The sequence below is a fragment of the Anas acuta genome, chromosome 5 (assembly GCF_963932015.1).
Source record: "Anas acuta chromosome 5, bAnaAcu1.1, whole genome shotgun sequence".
NCBI lineage: Eukaryota > Metazoa > Chordata > Aves > Anseriformes > Anatidae > Anas > Anas acuta.
The window spans coordinates 28913712-28932338 of NC_088983.1; the positions used below are offsets into that span (position 1 = coordinate 28913712).

The 18627-nt window shown below is 45.0% G+C and overlaps 1 protein-coding gene across 3 annotated transcripts in view; it reads left to right on the plus strand.

Annotated features, from left to right (window-relative positions):
* Nucleotides 1-18627, plus strand: part of SLC22A18 (solute carrier family 22 member 18) — a 57286-nt gene that overhangs the window by 26845 nt on the left and 11814 nt on the right. For 2 of the 3 annotated variants that reach the window (XM_068683474.1, XM_068683472.1), the window contains exons 5-7: nucleotides 7352-7467; nucleotides 7980-8090; nucleotides 12698-12798. In XM_068683474.1, the coding sequence (XP_068539575.1) occupies nucleotides 7352-7467; nucleotides 7980-8090; nucleotides 12698-12798 (328 nt within the window). The remainder of the gene's footprint in view (nucleotides 1-7351; nucleotides 7468-7979; nucleotides 8091-12697; nucleotides 12799-18627) is intronic. The other variant, XM_068683473.1, reaches the window with a different exon arrangement.

The window sequence follows — 18627 nt, forward strand, 5'->3', positions numbered from 1 at the left end:
TGCTCAAAGTGCCAGTGAAAAAGGGATTTATACAGTGGTATAACAAGGTTCTCTTCTCTGGTTCACTGTTTCTTTCACAGTAATCCTGAAACGTTTGATTAGTCAAGCGCTGAGCCGAGTTTTGTTAAATTGCCTATGGTAGTCCAAAGGTCTCGCTCCTGAGCAGCACTAAGCACTTCAGAAACCACTATTTAATTCCTGGATTTAAGACTTGTTTTCCCTGTCTGCATCGCTTGATGTTTAAGCTGCACTGACTTTCAGCTGCCGTTTTATTGCCCAACCCTTCAGTCCTGCAAGGGCCACATGCAGTTCCCCACTGACTGCTCTTTCCCCCAGTCCCCTGCGTGTCCTCAGCAAACTTCCTTACCTCACTGCTGTTCCAGATGGTTCGCAGCTAGATCGAGCAACACAAGTCCCAGCCTCACCGGTGGGATGTGTCTGTTGTGAGAACTGACCATTTACACCTACTTGCTGATTCCTATCTTGACCTGCCTCAGCTCATCCAGTATTAGCCCTGCTGGGATTGAAGCCAGGTGTTGCAAGCCCCCATTCAATCAGTGCAACTCATCCCTGGTCTTTGTCTTGACTCCTTCATTTCTAGACATACAGGATGATACCACAGAGCAAGCAATGCCTTAGTCACCCAGCTGGCTATAGTCCCTTGTAGGGAGAAGCTGATTTCCCCCATTTTTTATAAATGGGTGTAAACGTGGAGGTGTTTGGTGCACAGAGAGGCAGTGGGACTGTGCAACAAGCAAAAGCAGCAATGGCACATACAAGTGCAAGCTTTGACTTAGCCAAGCGAGTATTTTGAAACAGTGTATTTTACCAGAAAACAGCACACAAATGTAAATGATGCTTGAAATTGATGGTGGATTATGGATCAAGCACGTAAATCCACCCACGTCTTATTCAGGCGTGACTGATATGTCTCTCCTGGCCGAGTTCCTCAGAAGGGCACTGCCTGGGATCCAGCAGCCTGTGGGCAGGCACCAACAGGGTGCTCTGGCTGCTGGGAATTTGCCTCTTGACACAGATATCCCAGGATCCGCTGTGCCTGCACTGGGGCTGGATGTCCCTTAAGGGTCATTAAAGCATAGGTAGCTCTGATGACTTAGGGGATGTGAACTTGTGGCTCCCATCTTGGTGTCCCCGGCACATGGCAGCTCCAACATCTCTGCCGTTGCCTCTTTTTTCCTTTCCTGCCACCCAGTTTTTCCAGATGTGGCTGCTGCTGGAAGCAAGCAGTTGAATGAGCGCTTGTCTGTGTCCTCACCCTGTGAGGGGCTGTGCTGAGGGTGTGGACGTGAAGCTTCACCACCCTCTTGGCCTGCCGCAATAAGGTCAAGTTCACTGGAGTACAGAAGAGCCTGTTGGTCCCCAAAGAGCAGCAGCCTACTTCTGCTGCTCATCCAAAAACATGGGGTGGGTGCAAAAAGAGGGCATCCTTGTCATGGTTTCCAGTTGCGTCACGGCCGTGAGCTCCCTCCCATTCCTGCTGATGCATGGGTGGATAAAGTTATCCGCTCCCATTTCATGTTCTGTCTCTAGAGAAATCACAGACTCCAAGCGAAAAATGGAAAAATTGTAACCAAGGAATCCTGCTGAGGAGATGCAGTGAAATACAGGTGATCTGTCCCAGATGATTTGTCCTACCTCTTGTGAAGTACTGCTGTCTGCCTGACCACCAGGAACCACAAGTGAAAAGGGCATCTTCCTCTGGCACATCCCTTGGGGTCTATGTTTGTTCCTGCTTGGGATGTAATGCTTCTTCAGCTAGCATCATTCTCTGCTCTTCACTTCACATGCTGTTCACTTCACATTTTTCACATGGGTATTTGCTTGAGCCAGAGGGCCCATGGCGGGAAGACTCATGCCGTGTTTATTCATGCCTCTGTATTACTGTGCTGTGTGTTTCCCCAGGCTGTGCAAGTCAGGCTATCTCTGTACAGTTGCATGACGGTCCTGAGAAATGTATGAAACATTTCAAGGCTTACTATTTCTGACTGAAGGTTTTGTGTGTGTGTTTTAAGCACAAACATGGTCTATGGTGAAATTTTGTACTTGCTTTTTGGTCTTCAGGAGGAGACAAGACCACTATAGGTCAACGATGAAATACATCAATCAAGCATTGTCAAGACAGCAAAACAAAGTTCCTCAAGCTAACCCATTGCTGAGTTACCATGAGTTATGAACTGACCTTATGCATCTCTAAGTTAGCAGTGTTTCTCACTGATGGAGGGCTGGCCACTGCTCATTTTCTTGGGGATGCAAAGCTGTTTACTGGAGAGCATGGTTTAGCAGCATGGTTTTACCTGAGGGGATTTATTTTTTTTTTGGTCTTTATTTTCTTTTCAAACCACCAGCTGCTTTTCTCCCTTAGCTGCCCCTCTCGAAGGGTGTGAGTGGATGAGTGGAGAGTGTGGCCGGACTGCAATCAAAGAAATATTTTGAGAGCCCTTTCAGAGCTCGTTAAGGAATCTGGGCTGGCTATGAATGCAAGCTTTATGCAGCATTGTTTTGAAGTAGGAGTGAGTCACTAAAAAACAATCTGCACTCTCTCCATGTTCAACTTTGACTTTATTAAGAAAAAGAGAAAGAAAACAAACACAATCCCATTCACTGCAGAAATACACATTGATCCTTTAATCCTCAAGGAAGCGTCGGGAACTGCTTCCTCCTCGAAAGAATCACTGTATTGACGCAACATTTAATTGTGCAATTACACACGCACATTTTCTCCTGTGTTTTGCATGCAGAGCAGGGCTCTGTGGCTGGAATGCTAATCAGAAAGTGATTGATGCTATCTCACTGCACACACAGCCCCAGTGCAGCCTCCCAGCCAGCCGGCAGCAGCCCTTTGGTTTTGTTACAGCCAAAGGTACTTTCACCAAGAACTGCTGCACAGCTGCTAGGAAATGCTCTGTGCATGTGTTCATATGTATGTACATATATGAATGTATATATACCCATGCATACTTGTTTGCTTCCCAAGATCCTCATTGAATTAGATGATCTCTAAGGCCCCTTCCAACCCAAATCATTCTATGACTCTATTGCTGGCTATAAAGCCCACCAAGTTTTTCTGATGCTTCGTGTGTGACCTGTTTGGACTTCAGGGGCATGCAGTACTTGGTGAGAAAGCATTATCTGTGAAAAAGATGCATCTTTTTCCTGCTCATTTCCCTCATCTAGTGTTTCTGGAGTAGGGGATACTGAAATCAGCCTGCTATCTGGGTGATGCCCAATGAAACAAAAAGCATGGTGTGTGATAGGATTTACAGCTATCTGGCTGTAAATACAGAGGCTGGTTAAGCCTTAGATGGGAAGAAATTCAGCCCTCTTCCAGCCAACTTTGAATGATAATATTTTTGCTGGGTTTAATCTCTTTGCCATTATTTTATTATTAATGGTTTCATCATCAGTTCTGCTTTCCCACCAGCGTTAGGGATGGATTTTCCATATGGCCAAATCCTATTTGTCATCCTATTTGTTATCAATGAACACAAGCTAGAAAGTGAGTCTTGAAATAACAAGAGGGGCTGTCTCCCCAGGGATTTGCACAGTGTCTAGGGGTGCCCTTGATTCCCTTCCTCCTCTTCTGAGTCCCTCCCTCCAGGGATGTGTTTTTAATGTGTCCACCACACTGGCATAAAGGCTTCAGGAAAATGATATATATATATATATTTTTAAAGGCTTTTGTTACATCATTGAGCAGCATTTAACTGATGTTATGAGCTCCTGGACTCCCAGTCCCTCTGTTCATGTTTTCATTGTATGTTTCTGAAAGCTTAAATCAGGGCCAGTAGCAGCTGCTTCTGTTAGTACAGCAAAAAACAGTCCTTTAATTTAATTGTATGAGGTCTGCCCGCATCCTTTCTTGTGCCTGTTGCTCAGAAAATCTGTTTCTGGTTTTAGCAGGATGCATGCTAGCTGGTGTGCTGGGACAAGAGGGAAGGCAGGAAGGGGAAGAAGACGGGGAGAGGTCCCACAGGAGCAACCTGCTTAATGTGTCTCATTTGTCTTACTAGCACTGCTGCATCCCGTCCTGGCACATGTGCCTTCCTGATAAGCCAAATAAGCAGAAGGAGCTGTTCCTCAAAGATGCCATGGGGTGTGAGTGAGTCCTGCCCTGCCATTTTGCTGCTTGTGGGGCTCCTCCTCACCACCACCACCTCTGTCCCACCCCACCTGAGCAGAGTGCAGCTCCACTCCCAGCAGCATCCATGGATGCAGGTAGTGTTTCTTCCTAGTACAGGGAAGTATCGGCCTCTGGTCCAGATCCATCTAGAGTCTCTGTGTCTCCAGGTGCTGATAAAATCACAGGATATGGCACAGGAGGTGTCACCATGCGAGGCCAAGGCCTATGCCCAACTAGATTTTTCTTTATAAAGCTCAGAAGAGGTTATTGCTTGAATAGCCCCAGAGGTTATTTTCCCTCCTGTCTTCCCCCAGGCTTCTGAGGCCCCTGAGAGGAGTAAAGGCAGAGTCTGACCCTGTTCCTGATGGAAAAGAGGAGGTCAGGTGTCTATATTAATATAAAGACCAAAGTTGGCACTTCACTCCTTGCAATGCATAAGGTATGGACCTTTCCTCTCCAGAGTTTGTTGAAGAGGTGAAACTTCCAAGTGGAAAATTCACATGTTCTAACAGAAGCATCAGAAGAAAATAAAAAGGGGGGGGAGGGGGGGAGAAAAAGAGAGAGAAAGGCCTTATGTGTTGATACTGCAGTTTTATGACCATTGGTTTAATTTTGTGTTTCTTAAGCAAGCAAACAAACAGTTGGTTTCCAGGACACGGGTGCATTATCTCTGATTCCAGAGTTTGTCCCTGCCACGCAGGACCAGCCTAGCCTGAGTGTGTACCCTCATTACCATCAAGAAATGCTAATAATGCGTAATATGTGGAAAAACATGAAGCACTTACAGAAGGCTGTGGTCACGAAAAGGGATTTTCAGATGAGTTTGAATGCTTCAGGCTTTTCTTGGAAATGTGTTTTTGAGCTCTATATTTTACTGGATTCCCCTGAATTCAGAGTCCAGCTGTACAGAATTCCACAAATCTGTGAAGGCAAGCCCAGGTGTTTCCAAATGTGTAAAATTTCAAGGTTCTCCTCTCTCTTCCAGAGCAATGAATTATTGGTTGTTTGCTTTCAGCGGAGTACATTAATTAATTACTGGTTTTATAGGGGGATCCTTCACTCATTGCTGGCACTTGCGGTGGTTCTTCTTGGATCTAAAGAGTAAAACATGTTTGTGTTGGCATCTAGGAGTCTGGAAAACCTCAGGAAAAAAATAAGACTGGAAAAAGAAAAGTTTTTATCTGTCTAACAATTTTTTTTTTCCACAGAATGGAAGTTTGAAATACAGAAATAGAGTAATAATTATATATATATATATATATATATATAAAGCCATCTGGAGCTACTTCTTTTGAATATTTTATCTTTTCTATTTTCTTAATAAAGGTCCTTTATGTTGCAATGCAAACTACAAATTCCAGACTGCTTGGATAAAAATTTGGGTCAAAAAAGTTGATTTCAGTAGTTTGTGAACTGTTTGGCAGATAATTTTAGATCAGAAAAAGGCAATCTGTTGCACTAAAAATAAAAAGTAACAATCCTATAAATGACTAATTTTGTGGTCCAGGGTAATTAGTGGAACAGCTTGGCAGATGGAATGCAGCAGGTCTAAATTGCTGCGCTAAGTCCATTAGCAGGAAGATATTATCTAACTTTGTTGTTATTAATGATAATTAATTAAAATATTCATCTGGGAGTTTTGCTGTTGGTATTAACAGGAATGCGTGTATATATATATATTTGCTCTTTGATGCTTTTCTCATTTGTTTGCATCGCAATCCTTAGCTGTCTTGCTCTGGGACTTTAATAATAAGCCCGTTACAGTCTAGAAATTACTCAGACCGCACCTTTGCTTAGCACATAGGAAACTTGAGGCTTTTACAATTAGTGCTGTTGGTTGTTCCATGAAAAACATACGCCGTGGTCTGACAAGGAAAGCAGCAGTAAAAAGCCAGGCAAGCAGCAGCCCTTTATCAGCAGGCACACAGGAAGCACTGCTTTGCATCTTGCAGGTCTATTTGGAGTTCCATTTGATAAGACAAGGGCACATTCATCTCCAAGTCTGCATGGGCTTGCATGGCTCCAAAATGTTCTGTGATGAATCCAGGTGTTGCTTTGCTAAGATCCAATGTGCTTAAATTTTGATGCCCCAGAGAGAGCATGATGGTCAGGTCATCTTGTCCTCTCCATGACACCATCCTTTGTCAGCTGGGGATTCCCATCCCAAATCTGCATCCTGCTGTAGGCTTTCAGCACGCATTTCTCAAAGAATTCCCCTTTGACTAACAGGATTGCCATGACAGAGAAGACTTAATGAGCTGGTTTAGTGGATAATTGCTCTTGCTGTTAAACACAAACCATACTTTTTCCTTTGTTTTCAGCTCAAGTCTCCTGAGATTCAGTCTTCCAGCCCTGGACTTTGTTCCAGCTGTGTTTGCTGAAGTTAAAGCCCTTCTGAGTCTGAAGTCTTCCCATGTGCCCTTAAAGACTAGGAGGATCATTTCCCATTCTTTTAAGAGGATAGTGATAGTTTAGGACTTCTCATTGACTTTATTGGCTTTTACTAGTTTGTGTTTGGGTTTTTTAGATAACTTACAATTCACTACAGTTAATAATTGTTGTTAACTGGGTCAACATGTAAGGATGTGGCCCCACATCTGTTAAAGAGACGAAATTTGGGCCTCTGGTCAAAGCTTTGTCAATTGATCTGTTATATTTAGTGGCTTTTTTTCAGGTGGTGATGTACCTCTGGTGTTTTCAGATCTGATTGTACCCTGAGCTTTGTTCTACCATTCATAATCATCCTGAGTACTTTCTTCATTTCTTAACTTCATTTGATTTCACTGAGAAGTTTCAAGCAGTGAGATAATACTTTGATGAATGAAATTGGGGATTAGATGGGGATTAGATGGATCCTAAAAAGCATTTGCTCTCGCTTTCAGTGGGAAGATTTCTAAGCTGCATTAAACCAAGAGGGGCTCTTTTCCCCTAATACTCATGGATTTGTATTGTACCATATAATTAACACGATTAATATTAACATTAATATCTTGATGTCAATCTTTAGGTGAAATGTCATACTGTGGTCATATCTAAGGCCCCCAGGAAAGCATGGGAGCTCTTCGATAGCCTTCTATATTGCAACTTCAAGGGGGTTGTTCCTCATGCAAGTAAAAACAGACATGTGCCCAAAACTTCACAGGATGAAGATACAACCATCTTCTGTTTATGATTAACTACCCACTTACCTGTATTTCTGTCCGTTTGCAGCATTTTTACTCCTATATATGTCGGGCTGGTGGGAAGTCTCATCAACACCATGATAGCAATGGTTTGGATCCCTTCACCAGCTAAATCAAAGTCAGAACATGGTGAGGCAGAGCACAGTAAGTATTTAGTGCTTCTGATAAATAGCACATAAATAGGGACAGGGGACTGACTTGATGGCAGGACTGTGCTGAAGGAGTTGGGGTTGCATTTATGGGCAAAAAGGTTCACCTCTTTGCTCACAGGGCTTCACCCTCCTCATGCCTGTGAGAAAGTATTTCCCAAGAGATGAGCTTTAGTCGGATGAGAAGGATTTAAGAATGATGAAGACACAGTCATCTAATTTATTTTGCATATGAACTGTCCACAGTTTCAGCTCAGCTTTCCAGATCCCAAAGCTTTACCTCCAAATTCAGTTCTATACCAGAGTTAATTCTTTCACTGATGTTTACCCAGATCATACTACTCCAGTTAGGGTTTTCTCTCTGCATTCCCAGAAAGCATCACTCAGAAAGCCATTGCCTACACTGAGCAGAGCACTGTAACAAGCCACAAGTAATCACCACAGTTTCTTGTTCCCTGTGTTTAACCTGTATAAATATAATATTATCCGATATGTCATCTTCCTTAGGCACATCACAGTCTGGCAGCGTGTTCAGCATCAGAGAAATCCTACGCCTGATGAAGTTTCCGGGAGTAATGGAAATTTTCTTAGTCAAGGTCTTTTCTGGATTTCCCATAGGTAAATCTCACCCATTACCCGTGGTTGTTGATGTATTTAAAATAAGAAGATATACACTGTAGACCAGGCTAGTCTCAAGTTACTGAAACCACGCTGCGTGTGATCACAGAGGAGTAAGGATTCGGCTTGTACCTCAGTGCTGCATGCTTCCAGATGCTCTCAGCTACATAGGGTCAAAAACCTGAAATTAATGGAAAACAGACTGCTTGTCACAGGCCTCTTTTGTGACTTTTGGCAAATCACTTAATCACTCTGCCTGATCCCCTGGCTGTAAAGGGATGGTTTTCTCCTCTTGTCTGCCATTTCTATTTGGGCTGGAACCTCTTCAGAGCAGAAGCAAATCATCTGTACCCTGCCAGAAACACTGAGGTCTCTCCTGATTTTGCTTAATGATTTTAAGGGAAGGGAATTATGCATAACCTAACCTTTTCCCAGCAATTTAAAGATATTGCTGGACAAGGAGCTGTGGTCAGACAGACTGTTAATTTTTGGCTGTGTGCCAGGGAGCTGCTAGCTTTTTTTTTCCTTCCCTTCCACCTATGTGATGGTCCTTGTTCTTCTCTTTGAATGTTCTGTGCATTTTTCTCATGCCGTGTTCATAACCCACTGCTATCTCAAACATACCACAGACCTGCCTGTTTCCCTGCTCCCTTTGAGTCAGTCGCAGTCTTGGCACATTCCATTAAATTCTGATTTGTAAACTGTAAATTCAGTGTACAAATAGAACCAGGTTTGGCCACGGAGAGTGGCTAGATCAGAAGGGGACAGCATTTCTAGGAATGACCAGTTTCCTCTGTTAGCCTTGCAAAGTCTGACTGGAGCTGCAGAATAACTTGCAGGGAACAAAAGGATTCCTGTTTTTTTTTTCATTTTCTTTTAGTGTGTACTTGGTATTAGCAGAGACAAATAATGCTAATTGGTCCTATCCCTAGAGCTGGAGATGGAATAGTATCTCCATGGATTGGTGGCTTGCCCTAAGAGTGCATCTCTCAGGTTCTTAGGAAACTAAGCTTTAAAACTTTTTAAATAGTGTTTATAAAATGACAGTGTTTCCCAGAACAAGATCACCGAGTGATGTTTAAGAGGATATTCTTTTTCCAATTTTGGCTCATTTCTCAGCTCAAAGTAACATTCTTTTCTCTGTTTAAAAACACTACACTGAGACCACATCCATTTGCAATCTGCACTGTAGTTTCCTGTGCACTGTCCTTTTTCCAACAGGCGGGCAAGATGCGCTTTGGTTTAGTCATCACTGCTGAAATGCAAATGTCTCTGAGTTGTAGAAGACATTCTTTTCCTGTGCACAGCAAAAATACATACTAAAACACAATAAACATCTCCTGCCCCGACTGCAAGGGAACTCGTAGGGAAACAGGATGGAAAGTGAAGTTGAGATTTAAGTCAGGACATGGGCCAAATGTCACTGAGGTGGGTAGGAGTGTTTCAGGGGAGCAGGAATAGGATCACTGGAGGCATTCTTGCCACAAGCAGAGCACTATGGTCAGGAATGATTAAAATCCTAGTGACTTTGTGGGTCTCTCTTCAGGCCACTGGCCATAGGATTGCAGCCGAAAGGGGATTTGGCCATCACCTCCTCCTCGGCTGCTTATGACTGGAGGCTGAGCTCCTGTTGGTCTCATTCACCTTTCATCTCCCTGCTGCAACTGTATAATTAATTAATTAGATCATTCAAATTACAGACCTTTCTCTATTTACTTTGTAAACAAGTTTGTGATATACACAGGAGAAAATCTTCTGTTCCGTATGGATCTCATTGTTGTCCAAAATTAGCTTGACTGAAAGAGAAAGAGCCTTCCCAAGAGGGCTGCAAGGTTGGGAACCTCCTCCCTGGTTTGCATAAAAGCAGAGATCAGCTCTGTGCCTCCTCTGGGAGGAGAGCTGCCGAGGGATGGAGGGGCAACAGGTCTCTCCAGCACGGCCAAGTTGCCTGCTCAGCTGACATGGGAAAAGCAAGCATCATTTCCTTGTGGTAGATAAGAGACAGAAAGCCAAACATGTGGATAGAAATGTCAAACATACCTCTTGCTGCTCAGGGATCACCAGGGCTTTGAAAATACTGATAATTAGCTGCTTGTGTGAATCTTTGATTTTTGGAAAGCCTGCTTTCGTCTCAGAGGCAACCCCTATAGGCCCCCTGCTACTACCTTGCCATGTAAGCCCGGTATGCCCTCCCAGAGCCAGAGGCTGCTTTTATAAATTCCCAGTCTTTATCTTTTTTTTTTTTTTTAAATGCGTTTCACACCCCTGTATCTCCTTGGTGCTCTGCCTCACATTTATCGAGTTTCACAAGCTGCTTACCAGCTTTCTGCTGCATGACCATCATTATTCATTGTTCTGGTGCAAGGTTTTCTAAGAAATTCACCCCTTGTTTAGCCCCATCTTTCCCAAGAAGGTGAAGTTTCTGAGACCACCTTAGTCACTGAAAGAAGGTAGGACAAGGAGGGGCTCCCTTGTCCAGGCAGTTGTTGTTAACCACGCAGGCATGGGCATGATACCTGTCTGAAGAAAGAGATGTTTGCATCTCATTGCAATGTGTAAGGCTAAAGAAGGAGAGCAGCTAGCCCCCTTCACAGAAAGAAATGAGTTTGTTTGGAGCAGAAAGATCCAAATCTGCCTAAACTCAGCAAGGGACTTCAACAGGGAGCTTAGCTGCAAGAGCGGGCGCGTTGTACCAGGAAGAAGCATCAGGTATGTGGGAAGGCTGAATCCCTCCTAGGTGGTACCGCAGCGGGGCAGCTGCATGAAGGCAGTCGCGCCCTGAGCCAATCTCCCCACGAGTAAAACCAAGTGTGGTTTTTCTTTCATTTCTTCACGTGTGTCTTTTATAAACATGTGCAGCTCTGTTGTCTGTTTTGGATGCTGGGAGTAAATGCTGCGATTTGCATGTTACCTTAAACTGGCTGGGGCTGAGAGGCATTTCAAAGCAATTGAGTACTGACAGGCGCTCCCTGCCGAGAGGTGTGGCAAAGCCATAAATCTTCACGTGCACCCAGCACCTTCTCCAAACCTCTGAGGACCAACACCAGCCAGGCAGTAAGGCAGGAGGAGGTGACCCCAGAAAGCTCAGGGGGCTCAGAAAGGCTTTGCAGCAGGGCCTGGAGTGGGAGGGTGGTGGTTCCTCGTGAGCGGGGAAGCTCGGAGGGAGGCCCTCCTTGGTGCAGATGCACCACTAGTACCAGCAGTGCTGTGCTGTTGGACACAGGGGAATTGGGCTGATTTTTTCAGGTGTGAGCCCTCCCTTCCTAAAGCAGACCCTGGGGCCTGTCAGACCATGACACCATGTAAGTGACTATTGTCTCACCAGCACCCAAAGCCCTTGGTTTGAGTTTTCCAGTTGGGTGAATTTCACAGGAAAAGCGTGGTCCCTGTCTGTATGGGACCCACAAGGAAAACCCGTTGTGTTGTCCGCTGGCGATGGGTGGATGTGGTTGTGCTCGGGGTGAATGTGCTGCACTGCAGTCAGCAGTTTGGGACGGCTCTCCTCACGCTTCCAGGAAATGTGAGCAGGAGCCTTTCCATGCTGCGGGGTGCATGACTCACCTTGCCAGGCCACAAGCCCTCATCCCAGCCCTCACCCGTTTCCTCCTGGCCTCTGCTTTCCTACCATGATGGAGAAGACTTCATCTCCCAGCTTATCAAGTCTTTGCAACTCAGAGGATCCTCCAAGGGCAGGGATGGACCCCTGGAGGTCACCTGCTTTTTCCACCTCTTCCCATCAGCATCAGACAGTCAAATGGGAGGGGGGGGGCATTTACAGGGAGGGAGCCCCAATTTCCTCCTGTCTTTGTCACCCAAGGTACACAAGACGTTAGGGTGGCAGCAGTCTCACATCTTACTCCAGTTCTTTAGCAGGCTCTGTCCCAATATTTTTAATTTCATGGCTCTGTGTGTATGGTGGAGTGTGTGTACACGTTTGTATTTGTATATGTTTGGCAGGGAAGGGAAATGCACCCTACTGTAATTTTAGGTGAGACTGAGCAGGCATTTTCTGCTGTGCTCTCCAGAAATTGCCTTACTTGAAGAGCTGCCCTGGTGGCTACTGTTCCTGTCCATACGTCCCTGGTTATTTGTGGTGATACCACTATCGTGCCATGAGAGAGCTTCCACATACTGCTGAAATCACTGTTGGGGTGTGCAGCGAAACCTCCGTGTTTGGTCTGATGTCACTAGGTTGTTTCCCAGGCAGCATTGCCAATGGTGGAAAGCTAAAGTTAGGCGAAAGGGAGGAGGAATCCAATCAGATTATTCTCTGGTTACAGTCTTGTCTGAACAAAGGTTTTCTTGCTGCCTTAATGGTTAGTCTGGCTTGAGTGATAAAAATATTTACCAGTTTATTATAAACAGCTGAATCTACAGCCTACGTAGTCACATTATTTAAAGATGAAAGTAAGTGGGATAAAAAGTGAACATTTAAAGACTAAATTACTATACTGACTTTGAGTAGGATTCTACTCATGTTTATATCCAGTCCCTGTAACCCCAGGGAGAGCTACTGACTCATGCTGGAGGTGACTGGGAGCAGGGGCTGGGCCATTACAAGCACTGGAGGTGTACTGATATATACTTTTCATTAACCCTCCCTCTAGGTTTGTTCCTGATTATGTTTTCCATCATCTCGATGGATTTCTTTGGCTTGGAAGCAGTGGAGTCTGGCTACCTGATGTCATATTTTGGTGTCCTTCAAATGGTAAGTGAAGTGGAAGCCCCCCTCTTGCCACACTAATGTCTAATGTGCACCTTGCTCCCTTTTTCACTCATGTTCTCCTAAATCCAGGCATGATATTGATGTGAAGAGCATAAATGCACTCCTAGCTCTGCTGGGTGTTACTTAACTTCAAAAAATAAAAATGCCTCCAGATTTATTCTATTTCTTGAAATGGAAAGAAAGCAAAGCGAGGAGTGTCTTGATTTTTTTTTCCCTCTTGTCCCTTCCTGTGGGCTTGGAATTAAATGATCTTTAAGGTCCTTCCAACCCAAGCCATTCTGTGATTCTTGCAAATGTAAGCTGTGGAGCTAAAATTTCCAACAAGTGACACGTCATCCTGGTTTTATAACAAAACTTACATTGAAGTTAACTTGCCTTGATTATAAGGTTTTCAGTGGTGCAGGGTAGCTCATTTACATTTGCTTAGTAGCACCCTGTGAATTTATGTAGGTAGACAGTCTTACTGGCATTTTCACAGATGCTTTCAGTGTAGAAGAAGGACTAGTTTGTGCTGGGTGGAAACAAGCACAGCAAGCTTATGCTTGCAATAAAATAAAATAAAATAAAATAAAATAAAATAAAATAAAATAAAATAAAATAAAAATATATATCTGCAATGGAATTTGATTGTGAGACTAATAAAATGGGCAAAATTGAAAAGTCAGCTGAATTAGGCCAGAGCAGGACCAAAAATAATGGCACTGCATTATTTGGAGGAAGAGGCTAATAACTGTGCAGAAAGAGCAACAGCTGGTTACAAGCCAGCCGGAAGGTAGAGATGCAAGTTAAGCAATATCCTGAAGGAGGGTGGTCTTGTTATTAAAAAAAAAAAAAAAAAGAAATGCCTTCCTTTCCTGGACATTGCCGCAGAATTCCTGTGGGATTTGGAGGAGATTCACATCTGTGAAATGGCAATTTCAGTTCCTTCCCTTGTGAGCTGGATCTTGCATAGTGTTGCCAGTCACTTGGGCTCTGCCCTGTTCTCATAACTTGGTAGAGCAGCCAGCGAGCATGGCTGTGCATCAGTGAGCAGAGTGAAACATCGGGATCTGAGGAGCTGGTGCCTTCACCATGTGTGTTTTGGGAGGGTGGCATTTGACTTGCTGTGTCTTGGTCCCATGTGCTCAACACCTGCTGTAAGCTGGATGCATACTTCTGTTCAGCCGTGTTGGAAAGGAACACAGCTCTGCTGCTCCACAGCAAGGAAAGAGTGTGTGTGGCAAGTGGGGTGACCAGCAGCTGCTTGCCAAAGCATGTCTGACCCAAACTCCAGTGCTGATGGAGGCTTACTCTGCACTTCTCTTTGCGTGCTGCTTCCTACAGCAGTAACTCCAAGATTCATTCAGGTTTTAGGGGGGCCAAGTCACCTTCTGATGTCCTCTTCCCTCTTTGAATGTAGAGGGACACACCAGTAACTCTTAACATATATGTGTCAGTTAAATCCATAATATATGACTACACGGAAATCAAATTTGGTATTGCAGCATGGAAATGGTTCTCGTTTCAAGCTGGCTGCTGTGGGTTACGATACCACCGAAGGTGAAATGGTGCAGCCTGGGAAGGAGTGGCTTTGCGTTGCTCAACGGAGCTGGGATGCTGCTGCTCAGTGTGGGATATCTGTCTGTTTTCATGCTATTGTTTCCCAGGTTAGTTTGGCTGAAACTGCCATAGATAAGGTTACTTGCCCCATGCTGGGGCACCCTACAGTCCGGTAGAGGTGCGGGACCTGCTGCTTTGACTCTGCTTCCTAGCTAATAACCAGATGGCAAGCGCTAGCCAAGGCTCTGACCCTTCCCACAGTCTGGGTTTCATCCCAACCATACCTATTACCACGCTGGAATCCAGCAGTGGCCTCCGGGCTCAGGTGCAGTATCTGCTTTGCTGGGGAGGCTTTGCCTCAGGCTGTTTGGCACAGAAACTGGCTTTTGTCAGCCAGGCAGCTTGCTTTCATCTATCCATGCAGTTTCTGTCTGTTTTGCTACACATGTTCAACAGCACATGACTTTGGACAGCAGAAATGCAGGAGGAGGGAAGTGGTCGTAGTGTATGAAGGAGCTTCTTTTCCTTGTGGTGCCGTGTTGGGGTTTGTAGTCCAAATACCAGAAAAAGAATGAGAAAAATTCTTTTTTTCTTCTTCTTTTTAAAAAAAAAAAAAAAAAAAAGCACAGGACCTGTGAATCCTGGTGGCAACAAAGCCATCTTGCAAAGCACTGCCTGCTGCTTTGTTGCTGTTTTTTTCCACTTTGTAGCTGGCAGTTACCAGTTCCACTCTAGTTTTTACAGGACCAGATCCTCAGTTGGTCCAAATCAATGATGCTCTCACCATCTGGCTTTAAAACTACTGTAAAACATGAGATTTGTGTCCTAACTTTCAAATCAGGACCCTGGCTGCAACGGCCCAAAGGTATCTCTTGTAGATAGTGGCTGTGTTAATTCTCTATGACTGCTTTCTGTCGAGTTTCCTCCAGTGGAAGATGTGCACAGGGGATGTAATGTGTGCCAGCTCCATCTCGCTGAGTTCATGGGCCTCCGTCGTCCCTCAGCTGGCATTTCAGGCATGTCTGTTTCTGTTGAACAGTGAATTGATACTGCTGGAGATATAAATGCAGATTAAGGTGCACGCAAATTCCACCAGTCTAGATGGGTGAATGGTGATTAATATCTGCTGACTGGCTTCCCCACTTCACTTGTTAAATTATAGCTTTATTCATAACGAATATAATGTCCTTTTCAATGAATTTCATCAAGCAGGTCCTCAGCTTTGATTTCTCATTCCTTAGTTTGCCTTTCTCTAAAACATTGTGGGGGTTTTCTCTCTGACTTGCTCTAATCCCCCCTGTTAGAGATCCCCCTCTCATTTGCATTCCTCCTGGGCCTGAAAATGGGCCACATTTAAGAACTTTTATAGGTGGGAGTGGACGTCATAGAACCAAAGGGGGAAATAAAAATCAAGCTGCGTCCTGTTTACTCTAAACATCCTTGTAGACATTAAAAACAGTGCTCAGGGGTCTGTTCTGCAGGGCAAGAGGGCATGGCTGTGGTCTCCTGCTCTCAGAACACACTGCATGTTCTAAGAGGTTTCAGGAGCGCACAGATTTCAGCACGTTAAGCAAGACTTTGTCCAACTGTTCCCCAAAAGTCATACACCAACGAATGGCATTGCCAGGTCTGCCAATTCCTGGCAAGTACAGTAGCATTATTGCAGTTTCTATTTTTTCTATTTTTTTTTCCATTTAATTTTCAAAGCTAACACAAAGGGACATCACAGCCCCCTTTCACAGCCTGGTAAGCAATGCCAAGGCAATTCAAATACTGATGGTCTCTTCCTGCTTTCCTCTCCTGCCCCAAGGTTGTTATGCTCCAATTGCTTAACTTCATTTTTCAGTTTCTCAGCCTCATTTAACCTCCTGTGGTGAGAAGCAGCCACCACACCGTCAACATCTGTGCTTCTCATCATTCAAGCCAACTACAGAGTGCGCAGAGAGGAGATTTGGAGTGGTTTTGAGTCAGTCAGATAAGCTTTGAGTCAGATAGACAACTCAAGAACTTTGCCATGGACATCTCAAACACCTCTCTGCACAGGGGGATCAGTGCAGAAACACCAACCCCACAGGAGGTGAGGGTTTTGTCACCTTTGCAGAGGATGTTAGTGAGCATCCCATCTCCATGGGATGGTCAAGGAGACCTGAGTGGCCCAAAGTAATACATCTGCTGACATTATTGTTGTAAACGTACCAACAGGTGTACTTGTCCATTGGGAGGAGGCTTCCAGGCTCTTAGGATGAAGCACTAGGAGCTGGTGTAAATTTGCTGCTCCAGATGTTGCCCCTGCCCTGCTCTTCATATTGGACAGGTCACCTTAGTCCTCTCCGGCAGAGTTGATGTTAATATTCCCTTGTAAGCCTCTGGCTTACAAGCCTCTGGCTTACAAGGTTCCTTGTGTGGGAAGTCCTCTGGCTCCTTGCTGGATTGCATTTTCCAATAGTAAAGTAGTTAAAGGGTAATTATATATATATATATATTTATGCATTTATTTATGACTGCTAGGAAGAGATCATCAGCTGCACCTGCTTGCAGTTAGGCAAAGAGCATCATCTGATAGCAGAGGATAGAGAGCAGACACAGGGAGGGTGGGAAGGGAATGGTTGGATGGAAAATAGCAAGTGGAGGGTAATTCACGCAATGCAGGCTCTGCACCCTGATAGTGTGGGGCTGGCCGATGGGCTGGGGTGGTGCCAGAGCAAGTCCAGGAGGAGGAGTCTGATGGGAGATAATGAAATAGGGATGGGAAGGCAGAGAGCGGGAGGGGCACAGAGCCTCACATCGCAGAAATCCCCTTGCTTGTGATGTGTTTGAATCATTTTCATCTGATTGCTGGTGGATATCCAGCAAGAGGTCTGGGAGCCCATTAGTGATGCTGTACCTCTTGTCCTCGGCACTGTGATTCCAGAGCCCTCTTATCTCAGAGGCCGTGTGAACAAAATTTCCCTCCTATTGAATGCCTAGGAGTGTGGGATGCCATTCATTCTCCCTCCAGAGGATAATTAATTTCATAATCATGTGAAAATTAAAATAACTTAACTTTGCATAATGGGCAGAAGCAGGCCTAGGATCCAGCTCTTTTTGGAGTGGGGAATGCGATAGCATGGAGGACTTCAGGTGTAGTATGTGCTTGGAAAATGCTGCCAGAGGATTAAGGCAGGGGAAATACCTGGAGTCCCTGGTTCGTATCTGAAGTCACATCTGATGCTCAGATTTCCAGACATGGGAGGGGGCAGGGGGAGCTCTCCTTAAGAACTTTTTCTCTGAAAACAAAGCAAAACACACAAAACAAAAACTCTGGGTGGGACAAAGGGGTAGGTATTTATTACCCTGAGGACCGAGAAATCATAAGACATCTGTTCTAGTTACTGCGTTTAATTGGCATTGTTGTACAAACTCCACCTCTAGCTGTGCAGCTTCTGGAGGGACAAGTTTGTACTGAGTGATTCTGGAAAGATGAGAGAGATTCCTGGAGGAGCGATTTACATTGCCTATCATCTTATCACCAGCCTGTCCCTCTTGCTTTTTTATTTCTCTGTGCAGCAAAAGGGATGATTAAAGAGCTGGGGATTTAATTACAGCCAGGTTCGCCTAGGGGGAAAACCCACTTGGTGAGAGGACCTTGCAACAACAAACAGAAAGTTCTCCAGTTTCCTCGCTTTGAAGGATTTAAACCTGTGGTGGGGGGCGGAGGGGGGAAAGCCAGCCATTAGGCTGGAGTTTGCAAAACACACGCTTGTCTCTCCCCTGCGAGGCCAAGTGCTGCTTCAGCAGTTCGGTCCTTACCGTCAGCTCTCCTTGCAGCCCCAACACCCTTGTGCTCTTCTGCAAGACCTGAATGACTTCTCCAATGCTTTCTGGCATCGCTGTATCCATAAAACAACCTCCTTCCCCTCCCACCCAGATCAGTGCAGGGTTTTGCACTACCTTCAACCTGTCAAGAAACGTCCATCACTGTTTGATGCCCCAGCCTGTGTCTACCCCTGGTCCCAGCCCTTATGTGGGCTGTGCCTGCCTCCATAAGCTTCTCATGTCTTCTCCTTTCCAGGTGTTTGTGTAAATGGGTGTCTTCTTGCTGGGCTCTTTTTTTAATGGGTGCTTATGAAGGAGTTTGTAGGAACAGCCTCATGTCCAACGGCCACAGGTGAGCATGAAGGACCAGCCAGGCATCTGTATGACTTGGACTTTTTCCATTTCACTACTTGGGGATCCTGGTCTGGCTCCACAGCAGCTCCACACAGTGAGGAAACTGCTTTGCCATTAAAAAGC